This window comes from Orbicella franksi, chromosome 5, assembly GCF_964199315.1.
Source record: "Orbicella franksi chromosome 5, jaOrbFran1.1, whole genome shotgun sequence".
Classification (NCBI taxonomy): Eukaryota; Metazoa; Cnidaria; class Anthozoa; order Scleractinia; family Merulinidae; genus Orbicella; species Orbicella franksi.
Window position 1 is genome coordinate 31,805,380 of NC_138149.1, and position 22,232 is coordinate 31,827,611.

At 38.4% G+C, this 22,232-nt stretch overlaps 3 protein-coding genes across 4 annotated transcripts in view; all 3 read right to left on the reverse strand.

The window, feature by feature from the left end:
* LOC145488233 (uncharacterized) overlaps window positions 1-10,181 on the reverse strand; it is a 50,148-nt gene extending 39,967 nt beyond the window's left edge. For both annotated transcript variants that reach the window (XM_081467055.1, XM_081467054.1), the window contains exons 1-12: window positions 9,968-10,181; window positions 8,490-8,509; window positions 8,090-8,134; window positions 7,551-7,613; window positions 6,703-6,807; window positions 5,788-5,832; window positions 5,274-5,327; window positions 3,672-3,725; window positions 3,233-3,286; window positions 1,835-1,942; window positions 1,242-1,286; window positions 532-585 (exon numbers count right to left, since the gene is read on the reverse strand). In XM_081467055.1, the coding sequence (XP_081323181.1) occupies window positions 532-585; window positions 1,242-1,286; window positions 1,835-1,942; window positions 3,233-3,286; window positions 3,672-3,725; window positions 5,274-5,327; window positions 5,788-5,832; window positions 6,703-6,807; window positions 7,551-7,613; window positions 8,090-8,134; window positions 8,490-8,509; window positions 9,968-10,061 (741 nt within the window). In that variant the 5' untranslated portion in view covers window positions 10,062-10,181. The remainder of the gene's footprint in view (window positions 1-531; window positions 586-1,241; window positions 1,287-1,834; window positions 1,943-3,232; window positions 3,287-3,671; window positions 3,726-5,273; window positions 5,328-5,787; window positions 5,833-6,702; window positions 6,808-7,550; window positions 7,614-8,089; window positions 8,135-8,489; window positions 8,510-9,967) is intronic.
* A 1,693-nt stretch (window positions 10,182-11,874) lies between these two features.
* On the reverse strand, window positions 11,875-14,935 carry LOC145488236 (protein transport protein Sec61 subunit gamma). Its single transcript, XM_081467057.1, has 4 exons — window positions 14,858-14,935; window positions 14,654-14,763; window positions 13,271-13,392; window positions 11,875-12,136 (listed from the first exon to the last, which is right to left on the reverse strand). Exons 2-3 carry the CDS (start codon window positions 14,745-14,747, stop codon window positions 13,283-13,285), a joined length of 204 nt encoding a protein of 67 aa, XP_081323183.1. The 5' UTR covers window positions 14,748-14,763; window positions 14,858-14,935; the 3' UTR covers window positions 11,875-12,136; window positions 13,271-13,282.
* Window positions 14,936-15,928: 993 nt separating this feature from the next.
* On the reverse strand, window positions 15,929-20,434 carry LOC145488234 (brain-specific homeobox protein homolog). Its single transcript, XM_081467056.1, has 2 exons — window positions 19,163-20,434; window positions 15,929-16,564 (listed from the first exon to the last, which is right to left on the reverse strand). The coding sequence occupies exons 1-2, from the start codon at window positions 19,458-19,460 to the stop codon at window positions 16,248-16,250; spliced, it is 615 nt and encodes a 204-aa protein (XP_081323182.1). The 5' UTR covers window positions 19,461-20,434; the 3' UTR covers window positions 15,929-16,247.
* Between the last annotated feature and the right edge of the window lie 1,798 nt (window positions 20,435-22,232).

The following is a 22,232-nucleotide window of genomic DNA, read 5'->3' on the forward strand; positions in this document are numbered from 1 at the left end:
TTTAACATCAAATGAAAAAAATCAGTCATTGACGTCTGTAATTTGGGTTGTATAACTTATTAAATTAATTTTGGCAAAGCATGTCACTGACTTTGTTCAGCACCAACAAGAGTTCTTTATGACCATAAAACTGTGCTCTGATTGACCACTGTTAAACAGACCGAGGTGAATTACGATAAAATTAGCCAATCGGTAGTCCCAACGGTGACTGTGTCTGCTTAATAGGGGTGACCGCTTAATGGCGGTCAGTAAAAATTAAAGTGAAGCAAGTTTTGGGAGTTTGAAAAGTGACCTCTTAATACATGTAGAGGGTGACCGCTTAACAGAGCGCTGCTTCATATAAGGTTGATGGCATCTGGTGTACCTGTGGCTACTGCGTGGATCTACATTATGAGTAGCCACAGGAATACCCATCCATCATATAGACCTACTGGTGTTCCTGAGCCTACAGTTAGAAATAGAGTTACTGTTTGTCCTTTGATCAATGTGGCCACAATTAGACACAGAGTTATTGGTGTGCCTGTGACTTACTGGTGGTCCTGAAGGCCCATCAGGCCCAGTCTCTCCCTGATCGCCAGCTGCTCCCTATAAATGAGAAGCCAAGGCACATTACAATCAGTACATCTTCATGCAATGGCAGGTGAGGAGAGTAGTAACGGCAGACTGTAATTATTAAATATATAACTCTTAGAGCCAATTTACACTAACTTTGCTGATGACTGTTGCATGTGACATGTTTGAGGGTGCAACATCCATGTAGGTTTGGTAGGATGCACGATGAGAATGAAAGTGGAGGCAGCATATAGGATAAAAAAATCTTAATAGAGGAATGTGGTTAAAAATTCCTCAACAGGAGCTGGAGTTTCTCATTTTGACAGATCATGTAGGATGCAGGATAGTTTTACATTGACAGCAGGATGCGGTCTATGAAAAAACAGAAGTTATAGACATCATGCAGAGAACTGCGGCTTTAACCAGGCGAGATCAGAATAAACATTTTGAGTAGTGAGTGGGATGGCAGGATTAAGCTACAAATAGTAGCGGGATGTGGTATTGAAAAAGCCTAATTACATACATGTTGGACCCTCGTGCTTACACCATGAATTCCATGTACAAATGTGTGACTTTGTGGTGACAGTGGTAAGCAAGTTGTACATTTGAAGCAAACATTTCAAGCGATAACTAACTTGTTAATGACATTTATTACAGTGTAGAATGTGAAACTGTTAATTAATACATACATCAGTTCCATTTTTTCCTGGTGTACCAGGGAAACCATCAGAACCCTAGATAAGGAGAAATCATGAGAAAATGACTAACAGTGACCATAAAAATAGTGACCGCACAATAGTACATGTATTCATTTGTCAACATACAGAATGCAATGAAAATGACTGCAATTTTTATGAATTCTCTTTGCCTACTACCAGTCGATACCTGTACATGCTTTTAGTTTATAACACATGCATGTCTTAATTTCTGACAATATTCCCTGCTTTTTTCAGGTTATTCAATACATTTGTTCATTTATGCTCTACACTTAAAAAAATGGCAATTTCAAAAATTTTGTCAAGATCTTCAAGACAAGTTACATGCAGGATTTGCTGCCAAGTGAAACACCCCCCTGAAATCTGGCTGCAAATGCTTTTATTGTTATAGTAATCTCAGCAAAAAGTAGACCTTGATTCTACTTTGGGCAATGCTGGTGGCAACCAGGGATGTTACAATGGGTATTTTTTGTGCAATTTGTGTCACAACAAAACTGCAAGACAAGTGCCTAGGAAAATTGTCCAGTGTAGCAGTGCCTTTAAGATAATTATGAATGAGACAGCACCTTTCTTCCAACATCACCCCGGACTCCCTTTGGGCCTTTCCTCCCACGCAATCCAGTGTCTCCTTTGAATCCATCCACACCTTTGGGTCCGTCCGGTCCTTTTTCACCCTAAAAATACATTTCATTAAAAAGCAGTTTACAGTTGTACCATGTTAATTTAAACTTGGTTCTTTTCAATTCAGACCCATTTCCCTTGGACTGCCTTAGTTTGTATGTTCAGTCATTTACTATAATGCAGCTATTTTAAACTCAGTTAATTTGAGCTCACCACTATTTTGAACTGATCTTTGTTTCCCTTGACCTAAAATCAACCCTGTTTATATAAAACTGTGTTCATGGAAGAGCTGCATGACAAAAAACCATGTCAGAACATGGTAAGGAAACTTAACTTTGGCCTTTTCATCACATCACATCACATCACTTTTCAGTCCATAATGTTGATTAATATGTCACAGCCAGTTAAAATTGTTACATGAATACATGTAAAACTATGTATTTCAATGCTGACCTAGTTATTTTGAACTCCCGCTATTTTGAACAGTCTGTTTTTTTTCTTTTCCCCTGAGTTTGAAATCATGAAGTCCAATTGTATTTGACACACATGACAGAGAGGTGCGGTCATGTAATGGTTCGTGCACTGTCTCCAGATCAAGTGGTACAGCAAGGGCATAGCCAGAGGGATTCCTGCCAGGGTGGGCCTGTGACCCCCCTTTTGTAAGCCTTTTTTGGGCAAAAATCTACAAAGGTGGTGAAAACTCCATGACAATCTGGTGAGTACCCTCACTTTGACACAGTGTGACCCCCCATTTGTAAAATCCTGGCTATGCCCCTGTACTGGTCAAGTGCTGCCTGTTCTTTTGACGAGAAAGACCCTTTTCTCTCACAGCGCCTCTCTCCACTAAGGACTAATATTGTGTGTACACCTTCAACCTAACAAATTGCTGGGGAGAGAAACCTGCTAAGAATGGATATCAGCTGATGGAATTCTATCCAGGTTGAAGAGGAGTACATTGTTGGTAGCTCCTAATCACTCTACTGACTGCTTTAGTCAAACTTCTACTAACAGGGCACCTCTCTGTTGTGGCCACTACTCTATGTACAGTCATCACTATTATAAGTCCTTATCACACCATGGGACACATACAAAAACATGTATATAAGGCCTTGCCTCTCTGTAATGGCCAGGACTTTTTTGTCCAGACCATGTGCAAATGCAAACAACTGTTACTATTACTCTTGCAAACACTTTCCCACAAGGGCAATCTCTTTACTTCATGATCAATGGCTATTAGGAAACATCAATTGAAGCTGGTTTGAAAAAAAATGACAAAACATCACATTCTGCTGGTAGTTCTGAAAATCATTCAGATCAGCGGCACACAATATAATGCTACTTACTGGTGGGCCTGGAAGTCCTGGAGGACCTTGCAATCCAGGAGGGCCTCGAGTTCCCTGACAACATAATGAAAAGACCAGGCCAGTTTAACAAGTTGAGCAGAACAAGACAAGCATGTATAATGAAAAGACCAGGCCAGTTTACAGAGCAGAGCAAGACAAGCAAGCATAATATAATTCATTTATGATCTTTTTCTGTAAGGTCTGCTGAAGGCATTCGGGGTCTGGGGGCATCCTCCCTCAGAAATTTTTTTTCAAATTGAGGTCCTCAATATCCCAGCATTCTGAGGCCAAGTTAGTGTGTTATAATGTCTCATTCTTTTAAACTTAGGGGATTCAACCCCCCCCCCCCCCCTAGATCTGCCCAACACAAGGGAAAAAATAGTTCACCAATGTGCAATCACTAACTGTATCATTAAGCCATAGTAACATTAAAACTTACATTAAGTCCTGGTCGTCCTGGCTGCCCTGTTTCACCCGGACCTCCAGGGCTTCCCTAAAACACACAAAAATATTAATAATAATCTTAGGAATTGATTTGAGGTTGTACAACAATTTCAATAAAAATGAATAACTTACAGTAATTTTCTTTTAGTTTTAATCCTTGGGAATATGTATGAAAACAATTGGACAAGTCTTTCAAAGCACTCCCAGTCTAGGGTGAGTAACCAAGCTGTACTTTCATATGGTTCTGTTTATTATGCTATACAAAGTGGTTCAGACAGACCTTCTGATAGGGTGCGATGAAAAAATGCACATTATGCAAAATTTGCAGGGCAGATTATGCGATTAGAAAGGCCACTTGTGTGATAAATAATGTAAATTATTCGATTTTTTTCTGAGCAATTTTAAGCTTGTTTTATAAGATTTCAGGATAAGAAAAACACTTTTTTGCTGCCCTAAAGACATTTTGAATACAAAGGAACAGTAATTATGCATCTTGATCGACATTAGTTGGGATAAATAAGAAAAAAATGAGGTCTTCTGCACTATCGGTGCACCACGTTAAAAGTTGAAAGGACAGAGCTAACATGCCAAATGAATGATCAATAATTATTATTGATATTTTTGCATGCTACAATTAGCTTCTTACGCTTTGTTTTTATGTGCAGTACATTTCTGAACACAACCACTGACTTCTGAAGATGGTCAATCACAATATTGCACGACAAGCAAACCATCAGTCCATCGTCCAACGTGGAATGTACCTTTGGGGTACTTTCTTGCTCGATTGTGAGCTGTCAGATTGGACGGAAGGGGGGAACTTGCCTTCTTGGTCGAAGAAACAGTGGGTGTTTTGACTACAAACTTATCCATGAGTAAGTTTTTATCGCTTTTCAATGAAAGAAACTACATTTTGCCGAAAAACTGACAACTTCACTTATTTTTCACCCCTATACTTCCAACGTGAATAGAGAATTGTGTCATCATTTCAGTAGTGTGTATATATCAGCCATTCAGGTTGGCTTATCCGAACAAAGGGCGTGTTTGTGTTTCACCAATAGGCAACTCTTTAAGAATAAGACTCGTACCAGGCCCCTGACATGCAAAATAATGCCTTGCAGCTTTGAATGTTTACGAAATCGAAGGTGCAAAGGATTCTTAGGCTTTTTCCAAGGTAAATCATCTTAAAAATGGTGTATTTATGCAGGAATTCCAAAGAAACTTGTTGATTTATGTTTAAGTTCTTTTGTGAATTATGAGATTTTTCGTGAATTGTGCGATCGGGTGCGATTTGAGGTCGATTGTGCGAAATTGCACCATCACGTAATATCAGAAGGCCTGTTCAGACATTTAAGTCTGTGGATGAAACCCTAGTGTGTGACCATTCAAATGAAAGCTATTGCACTGTACTTCCATGTGGTACTGTTTATTATGCTGTGTGATTCTAGCGTTTAGTGTGTGGCTAGATCTTGAGTGACCTAATATGAGCTACTAAGCAGCACTTTTGCATGGTACTGCTGAACTGTGCTGCTCAGTGTTTGTTATTCACTCCTGCAAATGAAAGGTACATTAACTTTTTAAGTCATCAATTGAAACTAACTGCTAATCCGCGAATTCCCTGAGCGCCAGGTGCACCAGGCTCTCCAGGCAGACCCTGTTGATGAAGAAAAGAGACTTTCAATGATTAATCATGACCTAACTTGGCTACAAAAGCAAATTGACAAAATATTTACACCGCTAAAAATGATTGAAGTGGTTAAAAAGTAGAACACCAAACATTTTTGTTTTCTTCAGGGTGAAAAAGCCGTCCGGCCGTTACTCACATAATTTGTAACCATTGGGCAATTCCCTATTGGAACAGTTTTAAAATAGCCATGTAACAGTGAATTTGTTTGTTCAAACTGGGTTGTCATTGTTGGATCATGAGGCCATCTAGGATTCTTCGCAACTGAATTTTAAGCAAATTGACCATGTGGCATTTGTTCTTGCACATTAAGCGACAGATACTTACCTGTACATGTATTATCTTATGCTGACAAAAATTAATATTAAATAAATTGCATCCTTACATCATTTTGTATAAAATGGAGAAAATAAAAAGTATACAGCCATACCGGAGGGCCATCCTTTCCCGGTGGACCTTTCTCACCTCTCCGTCCCTGTAGGAAAATATCACGACTGTTCATGAGCATTGTAATATCAGATTATTTAGTTCTTGGTGATAGCGATCAGTATGAGCATAGCAAATGTGTGTGAGAAAAAACTTTTTAACTAATAATTAAAAATAACTCTTGAAGGCATAATTAATCTAAATTGCATGAACCCCTTTCCCTCTGAGAACTGAGATCCCATTTACATAAAACAGAAGAAATAAATAAAAGTGTGTGAACATTCAAATGAAAGCTATGGAGCAGTAAGTAGATTATGTTTAAATTATGGAGCTATACAATTCAAGGTGGTTCTAACTTGTAAGTCTGTGGCTAAAACCCTAGTGTGTGACCATTGAAATGAAAGCTATTGACCAGTACTTTCATGTGGTACTGTTAATTATGCTGTACAAGGTGGTTCTAACTTTTAAGTCTGTGGCTAAAACCATATTGTATGACCATTCAAATGAAAGCTATTGAGCAGTACTTTCATGTGTTAACTAATATAAGATGTTTTTCACACTGCACAAGGTGCTACTAACTTTAAAAGTCATGAAATGAAACCAGTGTGTGACCATTCAACTGACAGCCATTGAGTTCTAATGTCTTGGGATATTGTTTATGCTTGTGAGAGGTGGCTCTAATTTATCATTTGTAAGTGAAAACTTATGTGTGGTCATTCAAATGAAAGCTGAAAAAAGCAGTTTCGTATGCTACTGCTTGGCATAATGCTCTAAATAAAAGATGGTCTTATTTCCAAGTCTGCGCAGGGAATGCTGGCCAGTGCCCGACTATTGAACTGAAAACTTTACTAGTTGTACAAGTAGCTTTATTCAGTGTCTAGAATACTCAAGGTGTGACAGGTAAGAATGCTTGACTCACCGGTACTCCTGGAACTCCAACAACAGTGATCACTGGGCTACCTGGAGGTCCAGGGGGTCCAATTGGTCCCCGGGCACCGTTAGGGCCTGGAGGGCCAGGGGGTCCCTGGTGAAAAGCAGACAAAGTTATATTACAGGAGGCACATCATGGTTTACGTGCTTCTTGAAAAGTTTAGCCTAAATTTATAAAATCCGTCATTTGTAAATCTGCGTCAATCTTCTCCATCCTTAACCATCCTTGTTCCTTTATGATTTATTGCTATCTTTTCAGTGCTTTTCTATCTTAGTAAACTACTATTTTCAGGTTTCCATAAACTTAATGGTTATCTTTTATATGGCCAAAATAACTCAAAATATTGTGACTGAGCTCCTTTAAGTACACTACAACTCAAAAGTAAGTTACCGTCTCTCGTGAAAGATGAAAGACCAATTTTTCCATTTACATTTTTACATGGCAAAGGTTGCCCATCCTGCCACCACAGAGTGCTGGTGCCGGTGCAAGTGATCAAGTTAATACGTCCAGTGAGGAGTACATCAGGTTACAGAAAAAAGACCAAATAGGCATACCCGTATTAAAGGAGGCCAAAAAAGAGATCACTGATAACAAATAGGTATAAAACCTAACGATTTTCTCCAAAATCTTGCTATAACTATCCAACTAATTAGCCTTTCTGAACTCTCCTGTTGCCTTAATAGGAAAGTCATGGATTAAAAGTTTGTCAAATATTTTTTTTCCAAAAGGTGCCAAAAGTTGCCTTGGTCACGAGTTTGAGAAGACACAAATTAAGTTTATCTAACATCAACAACTTTTATTACGATTATCAAAAACCACAGTATCACTGTACTCACATCAGCGCCAGGAAGTCCAGGTTCACCAGTTTCACCCCTGCCACCAGGGAAACCCTGGTCTCCCTGAAAAACAGTCACAAGTAATGTCAAGTGTTTGTCAGAATATCAATTGTTAAACTTGCATCTAGCTTGATTCAATTTTAGTTATTATGCCAACAGTTCACATCTTAAACCCTGTTATGACTAATAAATTAAAAATAATTTTGGACAAATCACAAAAAAATTATTCCGAGTACTAGCACAGACATATGCTATCCCACCCACCCTGGGGCATTTGCAACTTCCTTCAAGTCCCTAAGTGCATGAGTGACTATCGGCAGGCTTGGAATGGACAAAGCCCAAAGTTAAAAGAACCTCAAGTTAAAATATAAGATTTAAACAGGCTCAGCATACTTTTGAAAGCCAACACAAAACTACCTTGATCTTCCACAGAACCCAGACGTGGAGCACAGACAGTTCGACGTTTAATACTTCTTGTAAATACTAGAAAGCTGGTAGCCTGAGGGAAACTAGAGTTAAATAAAAGATTTGATGCTTACAGTTCTCCCTGCGTTTCCTTTCTCGCCAGGGTCACCTTTCAACTCCTGCAATCAGAGCAAATCCGATCAATTCTATTTGTCAGCTGTCAAAATCAATATCAACTTAAACAAGGGTACAGTTACTTCATTTCCTCAAACTCCTGAAGCCATTCTTTCGCTAAAATCTTACATTTAAACCGTATTCAAACTTGCTATAAAAAATAAAATAAAAAATTGCTCACTCAGCCGCCATGTTGATTTTCTGGCGGAGGAAAACTGGGGTTGAGCGTGACCACTGATTGTCACGTAAGAAGCACTGACAGGTTGGTTAAACCAGGCATTGTCCCTCGTGAGACGAGACAGTTTCTTTTTTAAGACCAATTTGATCGATAGTTAAAACTTCAAAAACAAAAGTACTTACTGGATCTAAAATTGTAGGAACTGAAACGAAAAAACAATCCAGGTTAGTAATCAATCCAACAGCCTTGACTTAAAAATACATTTAAACAGACTGGAAAAAAATTAAGACAGTGCCATCATCTTGAAGAGCTCATTTTTTTCAAGGAAGAACGCCATGTCAAGTCTTAAGTCAGAGGAGCAATTTATTATTGAAACTGAGGACTCCATCTGCTTTGCACTGTAGTTTCCGGTGTCTCGATCAGCCTCGGCTTCATGCCAGCCAAAAAATGTATGACGTAGTTTGTGCAAAGTTAAACTTAGTGCTGAAGTTGTTTAAAAGGAAAGTCCTGCTGCAAATCTAGGAACCTACTTTAATTAAGCAACCATCGTACAAATTGAGACGCATATTTTTATTTTTTCAAAAAACATAATCAAAAGGAACATCTATATTTAGAATGCGATAGTTCTAACTCTTTCATTCCCGGCAGTTTCTGCATATGTGAGTTGCTTACTGCGCAGGAAAAAAAAAAAAGATTTGATTCCATGAAAACTGGCCCTCCCTTGCGCTAAGTTATTCTGGTCCGTGATCGCAGCAACGGAGCAGAGAGCTTGCTTGCGTGGCACACGATCTCAGATCAGAGAATTTCTCGAAGTTAATTGAGGGGAAAAGCTAACATTTGTTCGCTAATGATAACGCTTTCGAGTCAGTTTCCACCAGCAATTGATCGGTGAGTTATGCATTTATAAGAAGAGTGAATAAAGAAAGCTCTTGCAGCTACTGAATGGATGATTGTCCTCAAGGCCTGGTATGTGAAATCGTAACATGATATGAGAAAAACCACCAGTTGAATATCCTCCAAAACTTCGTACATACATGCCCTTACTCTTTCAGTATTTTGTCTGTATATAATCTTTTCTTTTCCAGGCACAAACACTGTCGACATCAACTATCCTGCCCTAAATAAAATATCCTGCTTTCAATCAAAGAGAGTTTAGAAAGACCTCGGTTTTTACGCCACGCGGCAAGTACGGTATCAGGATATGACATCAAACGCTTCAATGATCCCGGGCTCCGAGCATCAAGATCTGCTTCACTAGACAAATTCGAAAAGGTGCACCTTAGCTTTAACCATGTGTTCACTTAACCACACAAGACGAATCGATTCGCCGAGCATAGGAGACCAGTAACTTCTTTTCAAGTGAAGAAACATCATTTCTGTAAGACTAGATGGTACTCCCGAATACAATAACGCTTTCATCGTTGTCGGTCCTGCGAACGCCAACAAAAATGACAAAAAAAGCCAACAATTCGCATGCAATGAAATGAGCAGCTTAACAAAAGGCTTTTCTCGTTGATTTTGACAAGGAAACATCTCTGAAATGTACAAGCAGGCGTGTGTCATGTATTGCGGGAGGAATCGCTTATCAAAGTCGTCCGTGACCACACAAAAGCGCTTGAAGAAAAACGCAGATAGGAGAAAATCGGAGAATGCAACTTACTTTGATTCTCCATACCACCGTGTTGTCCCTGTGTTCTGCAGATCCATAACGTAAGGAAGAGAGTTACCGCTATTCTAGAGGCAAAGAACCCCATCTTTTCAACCCAAATAGCTCAAAAGGGCTGAAGCATGAAGATTCAATAAACAGCCCCTGGTCTTTTGCGTGCTAGACAGAAAGGTAATGTCGCGCTACTCGGCTCATCTAGGGTATCACACCCCAGAGAGAGCAATCAATAAAGTTTTGTATTGTGTTTCTGTGAAATAACACGCTTGTCGTCTGGGATGATGTGATAGACGTGATGGGTATCAAATGGCCAGAGCGAGCGTAACACAACTATGGTGTCAACATACACTTCTTTTTCGTTGTCCCTTACGAAAAACAAGGTAAAGCAGAAAATTTTGACGTGCTGAAAGCGAAATCAAATGTTTCTTGCCGTGGATAGAGAGTTCGAGAACCAGATGAAGCCACGATTCGAACATACGTGTAGATGAATATGATACAGCGCCAGCAGGGATTTTGATCGTCTGTGACAAGACAACAGACATACAGTGTGATAAAGGGCTCATAAAGGTCAGGCAATCTCCAATCAAGTTGCACCGCTCTCATCTACACAATAAAGAATAAAGAAATTGCTCATTCACACACCAGAAGCCTATAATGCTGTGGTGCGTTTACTCGCCACAATTCCACATATTTGCTCTTTGACGAATTTGAATGCCCAGAACAAACCCAGAAAACAAGGAAACTAAAAGGCATATTTAAAAGGAAAGCTAAAAAATCAACCATTTTAAAGTTTTTTTTCCTCAAAATGGACCGAATTCCTCAAATTTTCCGATTTCGTGATCAGTGGCGTGACAAAACAGAAACTGAATGAAAGCCCGTTTGAGTGATTCTCGTATAAAAAGCGAATTGTCACCGGTGTGACAGACAAAGGAAAGTTCGCGTGCTTGAAATTTACCACAAGAAACAAACATTGATATTGAATGCCTAATAAAAAGTTAAACCGCTCGTAAACGCTAAATTTTATGATTTTTTAAGCGTTGAATGTAAATACTCACACGAATACAGGCTAGTTATAAAAACGTTAGTCCTAACTCATCCAAAATAATCTTGTATATAGACCCCTATTGTTTAAAAGTTGTAAATAGATCTTTAATTTTAATTTTTAATTTTTAATGCTGTAAATAGTTCCTTAATCTTAACTTTTAGGTGTCCCCAATTAGTAGAGCCGTTTCACTCTCGGCTATTTTACCTCAGACACGTTAATAAAGTTGTTGATTTATTGATTGATAATCCAGATTTCACATTCAGTGGCTTGCTAAACTGAGTTTACTATTTAATTTATTTTTTTGTTTGTTTGTTTGTATATTGTTCATGTCTTAGTTTGTCTGCTAGTTTGTTAGTCTGCCAGATAGTCCTTTTTTGTGTGTTTGTTTGTTTGTTTGTTTGTTTTTTCCAGGGCTGTAGCACTGGCCTGGTTGCAGGCTCTCCGTGGGCTAAATCCACAACTGAAATTGATGGTGAATGCCAAGCAAAAACGCTTATAAAAACGCACATACAAGTTCCAAAAGCTTCAAAACAAACACCATAGAACTACAAGGAAACCTTTAAGAGTAGTTGCAAGGGATCATTCAGGTTAATGCATGATCTCATATATTGAGCCAGCAATAAAGTAATCTGATTGGCTGATTAAAGTTATTGGCCCCATCTGCATCCACATGAGAGGGGTGGAGGGTGGGGGGTGGGGGTCATGCAACAGGACTAAAGGGTAAAAATAAACTAACTTAGTCATGCAATAACCAGCCATCTTGACCTCACGTTTGGTCAATGACCAAAATTTACTACTGAGTAACTATTTGCAAACTTTAGATCTGAATGGATACACAAATAAATGTGTATGCAAACCATTGAAGATATAAGTAGCAAATTTTAATGTACACATTGAGTTCAATAAACAAATACATTTTTTTATTGCGTGAAACAAACAATAGAGTTTCAAAGTACTTTACTAGCACACTTTTGACAAGCAATAGACAAACAGTATACAAGAATTTTAATCGTGACTAAAAATCTGCATATCACGACTCTAGTTGGTGTAATTTACATAGTTCATTACGCTGACATATTTTTCATTTGCTGGCAGATATTAATATTGTCTTGACTTGAAATCTGAAAAACAAGGGGAAAATGTGGAAGGTCAATAGAAAATAAAAAACAGAAACAGGACAATCAAATGAGGTTGATATAACTGTACCCTAATGTGGAACATTAACAGTGAAATGGTTCTAAAGTTTGTCAAAATACCAATAATATTGTTGTTTCTTGTCTTTCTGGCCTTCACCTTGCACGATAAGTAGAATATTTACTGAATTTGTACGAGCACAAACCACAAGCAAGCAGAAGTAGTAGATATCTAAGACTGAGCTCAAGAACCCAGAGAACACAGGATTAGGTTTTTTCTTTGGCGGTATTTACACAATAAGACTGTTTTCCGGTTAAGTATGTATAAAGTTTATATATACATGCCAGCCTGTGAAAAAGCAGAAAAAATCAAGATAACTATATTTCATAGGGAAAATATCATGAGGACAGTCTCGCCTGCTTTACTTCAGAATTCAAATTGAACAAGACCATTCTGCGACAATTTTTATCAAGTAAATAAGAACAAGGATAAAATATGTAGGTCACTCTTGCAGAAACATCTCCAAATATCAGTTGCTAAATTCTATCTATCTTTTTCTAAAAGTCATGTAGTTTGGGATCACTCGTTCCCACAAGGAACAGGACAAAGAAATATATGTTTCATTATTCATTCCCAAGAATGTTTTACCATTCACATATACTTGAACCCTGGGGGAAGGGGGGTACTCCCTTATATGGGCTATTTAAGTAATATGTGCAGCCCCACAGGGTATGGTTTTTCAGCCGTTTCAGTCATGAATAGGGTATAGATTTTGGCCATTTTGGTCAGGGTATGGTTTTTGCACTCTAGTCTTCAATTGGGTATGTTTTTTAGACAAAGCTAATTTTTCATCATTATCGACAAGACCATCAACAAAAGCTGTCATAAATAATGTTTGGGGCAACTGAGCCAGCTGCAAGGGTAATGAATAGGGTATCAAATTTTTGGTCAGGTCCTATATAGGGTAGGGAAAATTGCAGATTTTGGTCATAAACAAGGTAAGGGGTTTTGGGAAGTGGGCTGCACATCCCCACCCAATTTTTCTTGGAGTGCCCCAACCCAGGCTTGAACAAAGTTCATTTCAAGCCCTGCAACAATTCTTGCCAAAAATGGCCACTTACCATAGATGTGCGTTATTGCACTATGATGTTGTTGATGGGAATGTGAATGAGTTTGACGAAAAAGCCGATGAATCCCATGATAGCAAAACCAATGGCAGTTGCCAGAGCAATTTTCTGGAATTCTACAAAGATAAGAAAACAAGAATAACTTGAGTTTCTACTTGGAACGCTGACATGTTGAATTACCTAGCTGCTTGAATCAGTTATACAAGTAGCCAGATAAAGGGAAGTATGGAGTTTTTTTGTATTGATGATGAAAAAAAAATGAAGTCACCGTGATCTAGAATATTCTTCTTTCCGGACGGTATTTGCAGAAAACACGTTGGTTAAGGCTACATCCAATTCCCTACTGATACTAGGTGACATCTGAGCTGGCAACAATGCCGCTAGTTTGTGCTTTTCTGTCTTCAAACAAAACACAACGTTTACATAAAAATATAATCCAATACAACTAGAAAAGAACTTGTTATGGAAACCTCCAAGGGGGACAATTTTGTGGTTTAAAGTGGATTAGTTTAAGGTCATCTATGGTTTATCATTTGTTGCCATAAATTAAATAATTTTCAAGTCAATGAAAATTTCTGGAAAAACAAATCTACAAGTGATAAACTCATTTTGGCTTCAAGAAAAATATGTACATTTCTTCTTACTTCCGACTTTATTTGTTCTTCAAAGCGTAGCAGCACAGTTTTCAGAAGGCAGAGCTAACCAAAACCTTGGTATAGTAACTTTTAGCTGCCCGATAAGACACTTTCTTTAAAGTGGCCCATGGCAAGGGTGCAGACTGGGTATGAAATGATATAGAGCTAATCTTACACCAAGATTGAACACAGAAAACATTCACTTTGTTTTCATAGAGAGAGGATAACATGAGAAGAAATTACTGGAGGAAAAATGAAAACATTTCAGCAGATGAATACCACAATGCTACATTTTTCATCCTTAAAATTCCTTTTATATGATAACTAAATGGTAATAATTACCTTATCAGAGATCATATAAAGGACATGTTAAGAATTACATGTCTATTTGTACCAGTCCAAAGTGAATTGCCATTATTCGTGAAATTTAACCTATAAGTTGTAAAGAAACAGCTATAAAATCAAGGCAAAGTTTAGGAGAACAAAACAAATGGAAAATGGAAAGCTAATTACAACCAGTTTGGGCTGTAAAAACACAGATCAGTCAAACTACACTCGTGGAGTCGTGAAAAAAACAATATAAGCTTTAAAATCTTCCAGATTATTTTGAAAAAAGGTAAGCTTAAAAAAAGCTTAAAACTTCACAAGAAAAACCTTTACGACCAGAAAAAGTGTGGTAAATATACTGTCGCAATTGAACAGTTAAAACTCTTAGAAATAATAAGTAGAAAACAAGACGAACCTTTTCTATCCGGCTTGGTGCATCTCTTCACAAGTCTCATGGAGTCCTTCGCAAACTGTTTGCATGGCTCAAGAGCGTTTGTAATCTGGTCCATTTCTCTGTGTTATTTCCTTTTTTAATAAAAACAAAAGGTTTACGACACATTCTCTGTTAATTAGAACCACTGCTCCAAGACAGCGTAGAGGAAATCAGTGTTTTTCTTACCGGAATAGTTCTTCACAAAAGATCGAAAGGTGTCGTGTCACTAAAAGGAAGAAGAGAAAGAACGCAGCGTGGTATTGCATTATGGGTAGAAAATTGTTGATCCGCTGACGCCAACATTCAACAGAAAGCAGGCTCAAATTTTTTCAGTCGTGGTTTGGGGAAATATAAAGCAAAATCATGATCAGCCGTTTATTACATTTTCCCTTGATCTGTAGGAGCCCATCACTACCTCTATACAGACAAATGCAGGACAAACCTCAACGCGCGGTATCAAAAAGTCATCGCGACAAAGTCGTGCAAAGACCATATTTCCTCAAATAAAGACAATAGAGGATGGATCATTTGACTTTTGAGGCGAGGGGGGGAGATGATTTGGTACCGGCACGAATTCTTTTTAACCCTTTCATGCAGCAGGAATTTGTTTATTTCCGGGACGTGTGTATGCATGATATTTTTTCCCATTTTACGTGCTTTCTTCGGCTCACTGAACATGCGTGAATATTTTCTTATGCAGTGGTCGTGTGCATGATTTTTTGGTACAGTGCTTGCGAGTGTTTTTTTTTTTTCAAAATCACACACCCCTCCCTTCAAAAGTCAACTCGTCCCCCGCTAAGACCCTCAGTCCTAGTTCTGGTGTCAAATACCTGACCCTTCCCCTCTCCCAGTTGGGGCCTTGATGGTGCCCAGCTTTTACAAGGTCTCGCGGCAGCAACAGTGAGTCAACAGACGTAAGTGGCTCGAGATTTCGCAAAACCAGGGGCAATAAGTTGCTCGCAATTTCTCAAAAGTTGCTCAGAAAAAGTCAAAAGTTGCTTTTTGTAACGAAAGTTGCTCAAAAGTTGCTCCAAAAAAGCAAACAAAAAATTTTGTTGCTCTCTTCCTTATTTGGTTTGATGCACAAGTGCAACAAAAAGAGATTTCCAAGCTCTCTATTGTCATTCAGTCTAATTCCAATTTTAAAAGAGTGGTTTTCTTGTAAGGTTGGTAAACCCAAAATCGAAGTTAAATCAAAGACTCCAAACGCAAATATTTTCTTTTCTCACTGAATGATGAATGAAAATTAAACCAGCTTTTGCGCTTGACCATTCAACACAGATACAAAAATTTTTTTACTTTAAAAGATCGGAACTTTTATTTCTTTTAATTTAATATTTACAATGTAATCATTTCAGCCACTCTATTGATGCGTAGCTGGTGGTTTAAGCGATTTGAGCACGAGCACAAGATCCACAAGCGATGCGTTAAGCCGCGAATACGAGCGCCGATGCTGCGAGGAGCCTAGGGGATAGCGTTTCTCATCTCTCTCTCCCAGGCTCCTCGCGATTTTGCCCCTTGTCCGCACACGCAGGTCGCGCAAAACCACCAGCTACGCAGGGGCTACACTATTAATTTAATCGGAATCATCTAGTTCCCCCTCTATTGATAGATTCATCTCATTCCTGCTGTCTTTCCTTTGTTTCCTATCACTTGTTGTCTTGCCGCATCTTTTCCATTTCATTCGACGATTTTGGAACCATATCTTGACTTGCGTTTCCGTCAACATGAGACTGGTAGCGAGCTCGTAACGCTGTGGCCGTGTCAAATATTTCTGGGCCTGGAACTGGCGTTCAAGCGTAAGAAGTTGATGACTTGAAAACGCTGTGCGAGGTCGCCTCTGTTTTCCATTTACAGTGAAGTTTCGTGTGTGTAAATAGTGATGGGAGTAATCTGTTGGATAGGAAATAATGATACGATATTTTAGAAAATAGCCCAAAGATAATACGCGCGCTGATTGGTTTTAAATCGTACTTCTATAACTCGATGGAAACACAAAACTAGCACGAGCTGTTGACGTAATGATTGCTCGAGCAAAGAGAATTAACATGTTTATGATCAAAGTAAACAAGTTTTCTTTTTTCGTCGCGGTATTTTCTAAAAGAAACAGAAAACTTGTTCTCCGTGTTTCTATCGAGTTAACCCAAAGCTGTAACTGCCTGCCGGGCAGCCTGGTCCATATTGAAACTTCGACATGAGAGCGACCGCGAGGATCATGGGAAACCGCTTCGCAGAAAGCGCAAAGGGTCAAGGGAAGATTCGCTTTGCTCTCTTTAATCGCCTTTCCCAAAACAATGGTACCGGGGGGAAGTTGCAAAGTAATAATTTCACTGTTTAATTCGAACGTCATTGTATCGCTGTTGAGGTTTAGAAGACGATGTTATGGATTGTAAGCAGGGTTTTTGATCATGAAGAGATCAAAAACATGTCTGGATGTAAGAACCGAAGACCGAACAGTTATAAAAGTTGTGTATATAACTGCGATGATCAGTCAGGTCTTCATATTTTCCGTTCGCAGTTCGAATATATGACCTTTCATATATTCACTTCTAGTTATGATTTGATTTCAATAAATGACAGGATTCTATTACCGAGGAAATGAATGCAGTTTATAAACGAGAGCACGCGCAGTTTTACCTAGGATCTCAGGACTGAATTAAATCACATTTGCTGCAAAAGGGAGCTGTTTAAGATAGTTGTTGTTAGACTTAATGGAATCTAAGACGTTGTTATCCCATGCTGAAACATGAAACTGATAAGAGAACGTTGGAAACTTTGCGTAACTTTTTTTGGTACAAAAATTTAGCAAAATCGATATTTGAAACAAATTGTGATCACTCAAAATTTCAACGCAGAGCTAGAAAACCGATCATACAGTTAGACACGAAGCAAGCGATTGTATTAGTTTTAATTTTGCACCCGAATAAAATGAACTAGCGAATTTATTTCCTGCTGTTTTTGGATTTTCGGTTTCCTTGTTTCATTTTGTTGACCTTTCCATGCTTTTTTGCTGTTTTGTAACTTACGTTCGGCTACTTCCTTTGACTGATTGTTGCTGATTATTACTGACTGAAAAATTTTACGCATGAAGTGAGGGTTACCATCCGAAATCGTCAGGGTTGCTCAACTGTCTGTGGATACCTTTGCTCTAACATACCTAAAGCAAATAGTTGAAAAAAGTTCAAAACTTGAGTTCGAGACGATTAGATTGAAAACGGCTGTGAGACTTCGCTTTGGCACAATAGTAGAAAAGTTGCCAACATACTATTTGCACTCGTCGACCATGATTGCTCCCGTTTACCACTCGAATTTAATAGAGCGTTGCCGGATATAAGACTTTGGAGTCGCAGTAGATTTGTCTTTTCTGTTGACAAGTGTGTTAGCAGCTTTTCTGCTCTGCTAAAGTGGAGAAAATTGATGAAACGAGGTCTCCTATCAACCCTTTCTATTGCGTGTGAAATTCGGCGACTGGTGAACGGGAGCTATAAACCAACAACGAGTGCAAATAGTGTAAACGTTTTCGGGCTTTGTTGGGACTTTGCATGATCCACTGTATAGCAGTAAGCCTGACTGAAACGTTTGGATTTTGTTTCGAACATTTTTGTACTGTTAGCTACTGTTTTTAGCTATTACCCAACTGAGATAATTACCGTTCCATCTCATGAAATGCTCAGTTCACATTGACATTTTAGCGGGTGATCAAAACCTCTTCCAAACATGTCTTGGAAACAACCCTTAAAATAATCGTTTTCCTTTTGAGCCAAATATTAATTAATACGCTTGTACAACAAAAGTCAAACGTCTGCAATTGAAAAACAGCGTGTTCGTTTGGTTGTTCTACAAATTAAGCGACAATGAGATCAGTACGGGTTGAAAACTCATTACATCCCTTGATCCGTTTATAAAGAACATCCCTGTTGTACCCACGGCGTGTAATTAGTTTATCTGCGGCTTGACGTAAAACGCTAAAGCATTTACGTCAAGCAGATTTTGTTGTCTGGCGTTCTGATCGGCATTGACTATTTTTTAGGTATTTTCTAATTTCTTCGACGGCAAATTCAAACGCCTGGATCAGTGGATATCTTTTAATTGCGGATCCCTCAAGGACATTGCACAACATAGAATTTGTTACGGTGCTGGTTACAAACTATGTCTAAAATTCTAGAGGACATTATTTTTTGATAACAATTTGATTGTTGTAGAGATAAAGAAACAAACGTTTCTTTCCCGACTTCATAAGGTTGACGTATCCTTCAAATAGCCTTTCGTTTGATCGTAACAGTTGCGCGCTGTAGTTAAGTAGCTGAAGTGGACTTGCAGCTGATTTCAAAAACCAGAAGAAAAGCTGACTCTGCTCAGAATTTGAACTGCAAGGTTAGAGTTATCTTAAGATATAACTTTAAACTGAATGAATACAAAAGGTCGATACAGATACGAATACGGTTGCTTAAGAATAGAAGCGAATAATTACTGAATCTATTTGATGGTTACCTGGAAATCCTTGCGGATTTCTGTGATAATACCAAGGTGGTAGATATGCCTTTGGCTCCCCGCGGACGCGTGCACAGTTTGACGGTGAATGGCAGCAGTTATTCATGCAAGGGCTCCAAACCATAGGCTCTATTCTTGGCAACAAGATTGGTGGCCTCCGAACAACCGTAACCTCGGTTCCTTCCTTCCGTTCCGGTTTTGTTGTCTCGTTGGGATGAGTATCCTCCGCTAAGATGTCATCAATTCTGAACGACCTATGTTGCATATTTCTGGGTTGAAGATTCCAAGAAAGACTCATTCCATGTCGCTTGAATTAGGTCGTCTGTCGCGTTGACGTGTGGTGTCGTCTTTATGAAGCTTTCTACACTCACTTAATGTTATTCCAGCTATCGCCTTATTCACACACTCTTCGCAAATTCAATTACCATTCCTTCCTGTGATTGGCAGTGCTGGCGACAATTAGTTTCTAATCTTTTGTTAATGAAAGCTGATGAAGGTTGAATAAAGGCTAAAGTAGAACAATCACGCCTTAATTAGCATTAATTTCGATATAATTTGTTCAAAGGTCCTAATCACCCACATTACTAGCTTGATTGTAGTGCTATAACGTATCAATGAAAATATCAATCACTGTACGTTTGCCACAGAAATTGAACAATAAAACCGCGAATCCTATTTGTCTCCATTCGAGTCTGTCGCACATCAGCCTAAGAGACAGATCCTAAGCAAACGCTAGCTAAGAAAGATAAGTTTCGCGGATTAAGATCCACTGTCTTGCTAACACCTTGTGTTGGCCTTAAGATTTACAACACCAAAGTTTATGCCCCGATTCAAATATCCCGTGACATTTTTCCAAGTTTTCCTGTGCTTGGCAGATGTGTCAAGTTAGATTAACAAGTTGAGAAAGCTCTGTTTGGGGGGTAAAATGAAGCCAGTTAAGCAGCGCTCAAACTTCGGAAATGTTGCCATTATACAAAAGTACAAAGGAGTATTCATCGTTTAATTTACACAGTTCGCATGTGAGCTCATCCTCGAGTTTCAAAACGACAAATAACTTTTGCCTTCATAAAGCTAGCTGTCCGTTGTCCGCCAATCCGGGATCGAGAGAGAGACTTTAACAGCAATCAAACTCCAGCCATACGGCTGGTAATAAAAAGTACAGGCTTGTGTATACATTTCAAAGTACACACAGTAAATGTCGAATGCCTTATTTAGAGGACTTACACAAAAGCTGTTTGTTCTGCAGCCCCCACGGCTTAACTTTTTGGTGAGCAATCACGCTAACAAAGGGATAAATTTAGTCTCGCTTGATTTTCATGCAAATTCCAAGGCGTGGGCCAAACAAGAATTATTTTTTTCTTTGTCCTCGCAGTTTTAGTGTAACGACGAAGCTATAAACAGGAAATCGAGTTCTTTTTAATCTTCCGATAGTAATAAACCTGTCTTTTGTTTGTGACAGCTTTCTTCGCAGATGCTCTGTTCTTGATTTTTGTCTAATAGGTCATGGAAATTTAATTTGGCTTTTGTTCCCCGTTCAGTGAAAGAATGACAATCTTTTTTTATCATTGTGCCTTAATTGAACTAATCGTTTTATTTTGAAAGGGTTTACCACGGAATGAATCGATCGTCATCGGAGATAAGTTCATTTGAGAGGCAATTTGTGGATGTTTTTGACAAGGTTTATGCTTGCATTATACGGCGTTGGTTGTATAGTTGATACGGGAAAAGAGTGCCGCAAGCTCCCGTTAAAGTCCTGAAATTTGAATGGCGTTTGCTAAACAAACGTAAAACTGCTTTTCACGGAGTTATGATAAACATTACAATTTTTAAAGTAACTTTTGAGATTGGTAATCACTATAGATGCAACCCTTAAGGTAATATATTCATACAAGAAAAACTAGCTAATAATAAAATGATCTAAAAATCTGCTAAATTAGTGTTAACAATTAGGTCGATAACTATTCAGTCGAAAGAAAGAGAGAATTTCGTACAATTATTTTCGGGAAAGATGGCAACTGTTTTCTCAATCAATGTTTTCTTGTCTTTTTTTTGTCGCGTGAAGAAAGAATTTTGGAATTTTCTTGATAAAATATTGTGATTGGAGTAACCAATTCTTCACGACTTTTTCCGCAGGGACCTAATTAACTTGCCAGTTTCTCGTCTGACCTAAGTGCACATCTATTGCTGGCGGCATTAATTTATTTGGATGATATGCGCTTCTGTATAGAGCAATTTATTTCATCTCGGCAAACAAAAGGTTTAAAACGGAAATGCCAAATCAAATTATCACAGTGTCATTTTCTTCAGTGTACTTTCTCCGTGAACCTCTATTCCTTCAATGTTGCAGTCCTGTTTTACTAGCACTATCAGAATTGCCGAGAGTTCCGATTAACAGCAAAATTAACAGGAAGGCTGTATAGACTAATTTTCAGAGCTGATATACAAATGTGGTTTGACTAGGAAAAGGAGATTGCGATGTAATGTTATTCAGGAGATAACAACCTACCCACAAACCTAATAAATCTTATTAACGCTATGATAAGTTTCAAAATAAAGACATTTTCAATCACATTATCCTTTCAATGCGATAACAATTAGGTTTTATGCGATTTTTGCACACTTACATGGTTTCCTTATCTACTCCAAACAGGATTAACAATTTGAGTTAATTTGCATAACTTTTACACTCTTCCGGAATAAAGCGTTCCAGAGTAATTTATTCACGAGTAATCTATTTTTATTTCTGTTTTATTTATTTTACTAACCAATGAGCAGATCATAATTATTTCCAGCCCTCTGTAATTTCTTGTTAATTTTTCATTGTTTTTTTTTCCTTTTGACTGTTCGTAAAAACGTGCTACGACACGTCTTTAGAGAAGTAGGTAAACTCATCTTCAAGTCTGTGGCATTATAATTTCGATCGCACGTGTCGAAATTAAAATTGAACCCATGCGATCAGATGATCATTTCATCGTCACTGTAGTTAACGTTCCACTGATCCAATAAAAAAGCTGAGAGGAGATATCAATGTATAATAACAAGATGCTGTCTTGATGTACTAAGAAATTCT

Bases quoted from the DNA above. Each gene is read 5' to 3' on its own strand.
- LOC145488236 (XM_081467057.1), bottom strand. From the start codon at position 14,747: ATGGACCAGATTACAAACGCTCTTGAGCCATGCAAACAGTTTGCGAAG. The intron at 13,393-14,653 runs GTTCGTCTTGTT...TTATCTTTGTAG, and splicing joins CACCAAGCCGGATAGAAAAG to AATTCCAGAAAATTGCTCTG.
- LOC145488234 (XM_081467056.1), bottom strand. From the start codon at position 19,460: ATGAGTCTTTCTTGGAATCTTCAACCCAGAAATATGCAACATAGGTCG. The intron at 16,565-19,162 runs GTAACCATCAAA...CCTATCCAACAG, and splicing joins AAATCCGCAAGGATTTCCAG to ATTACTCCCATCACTATTTA.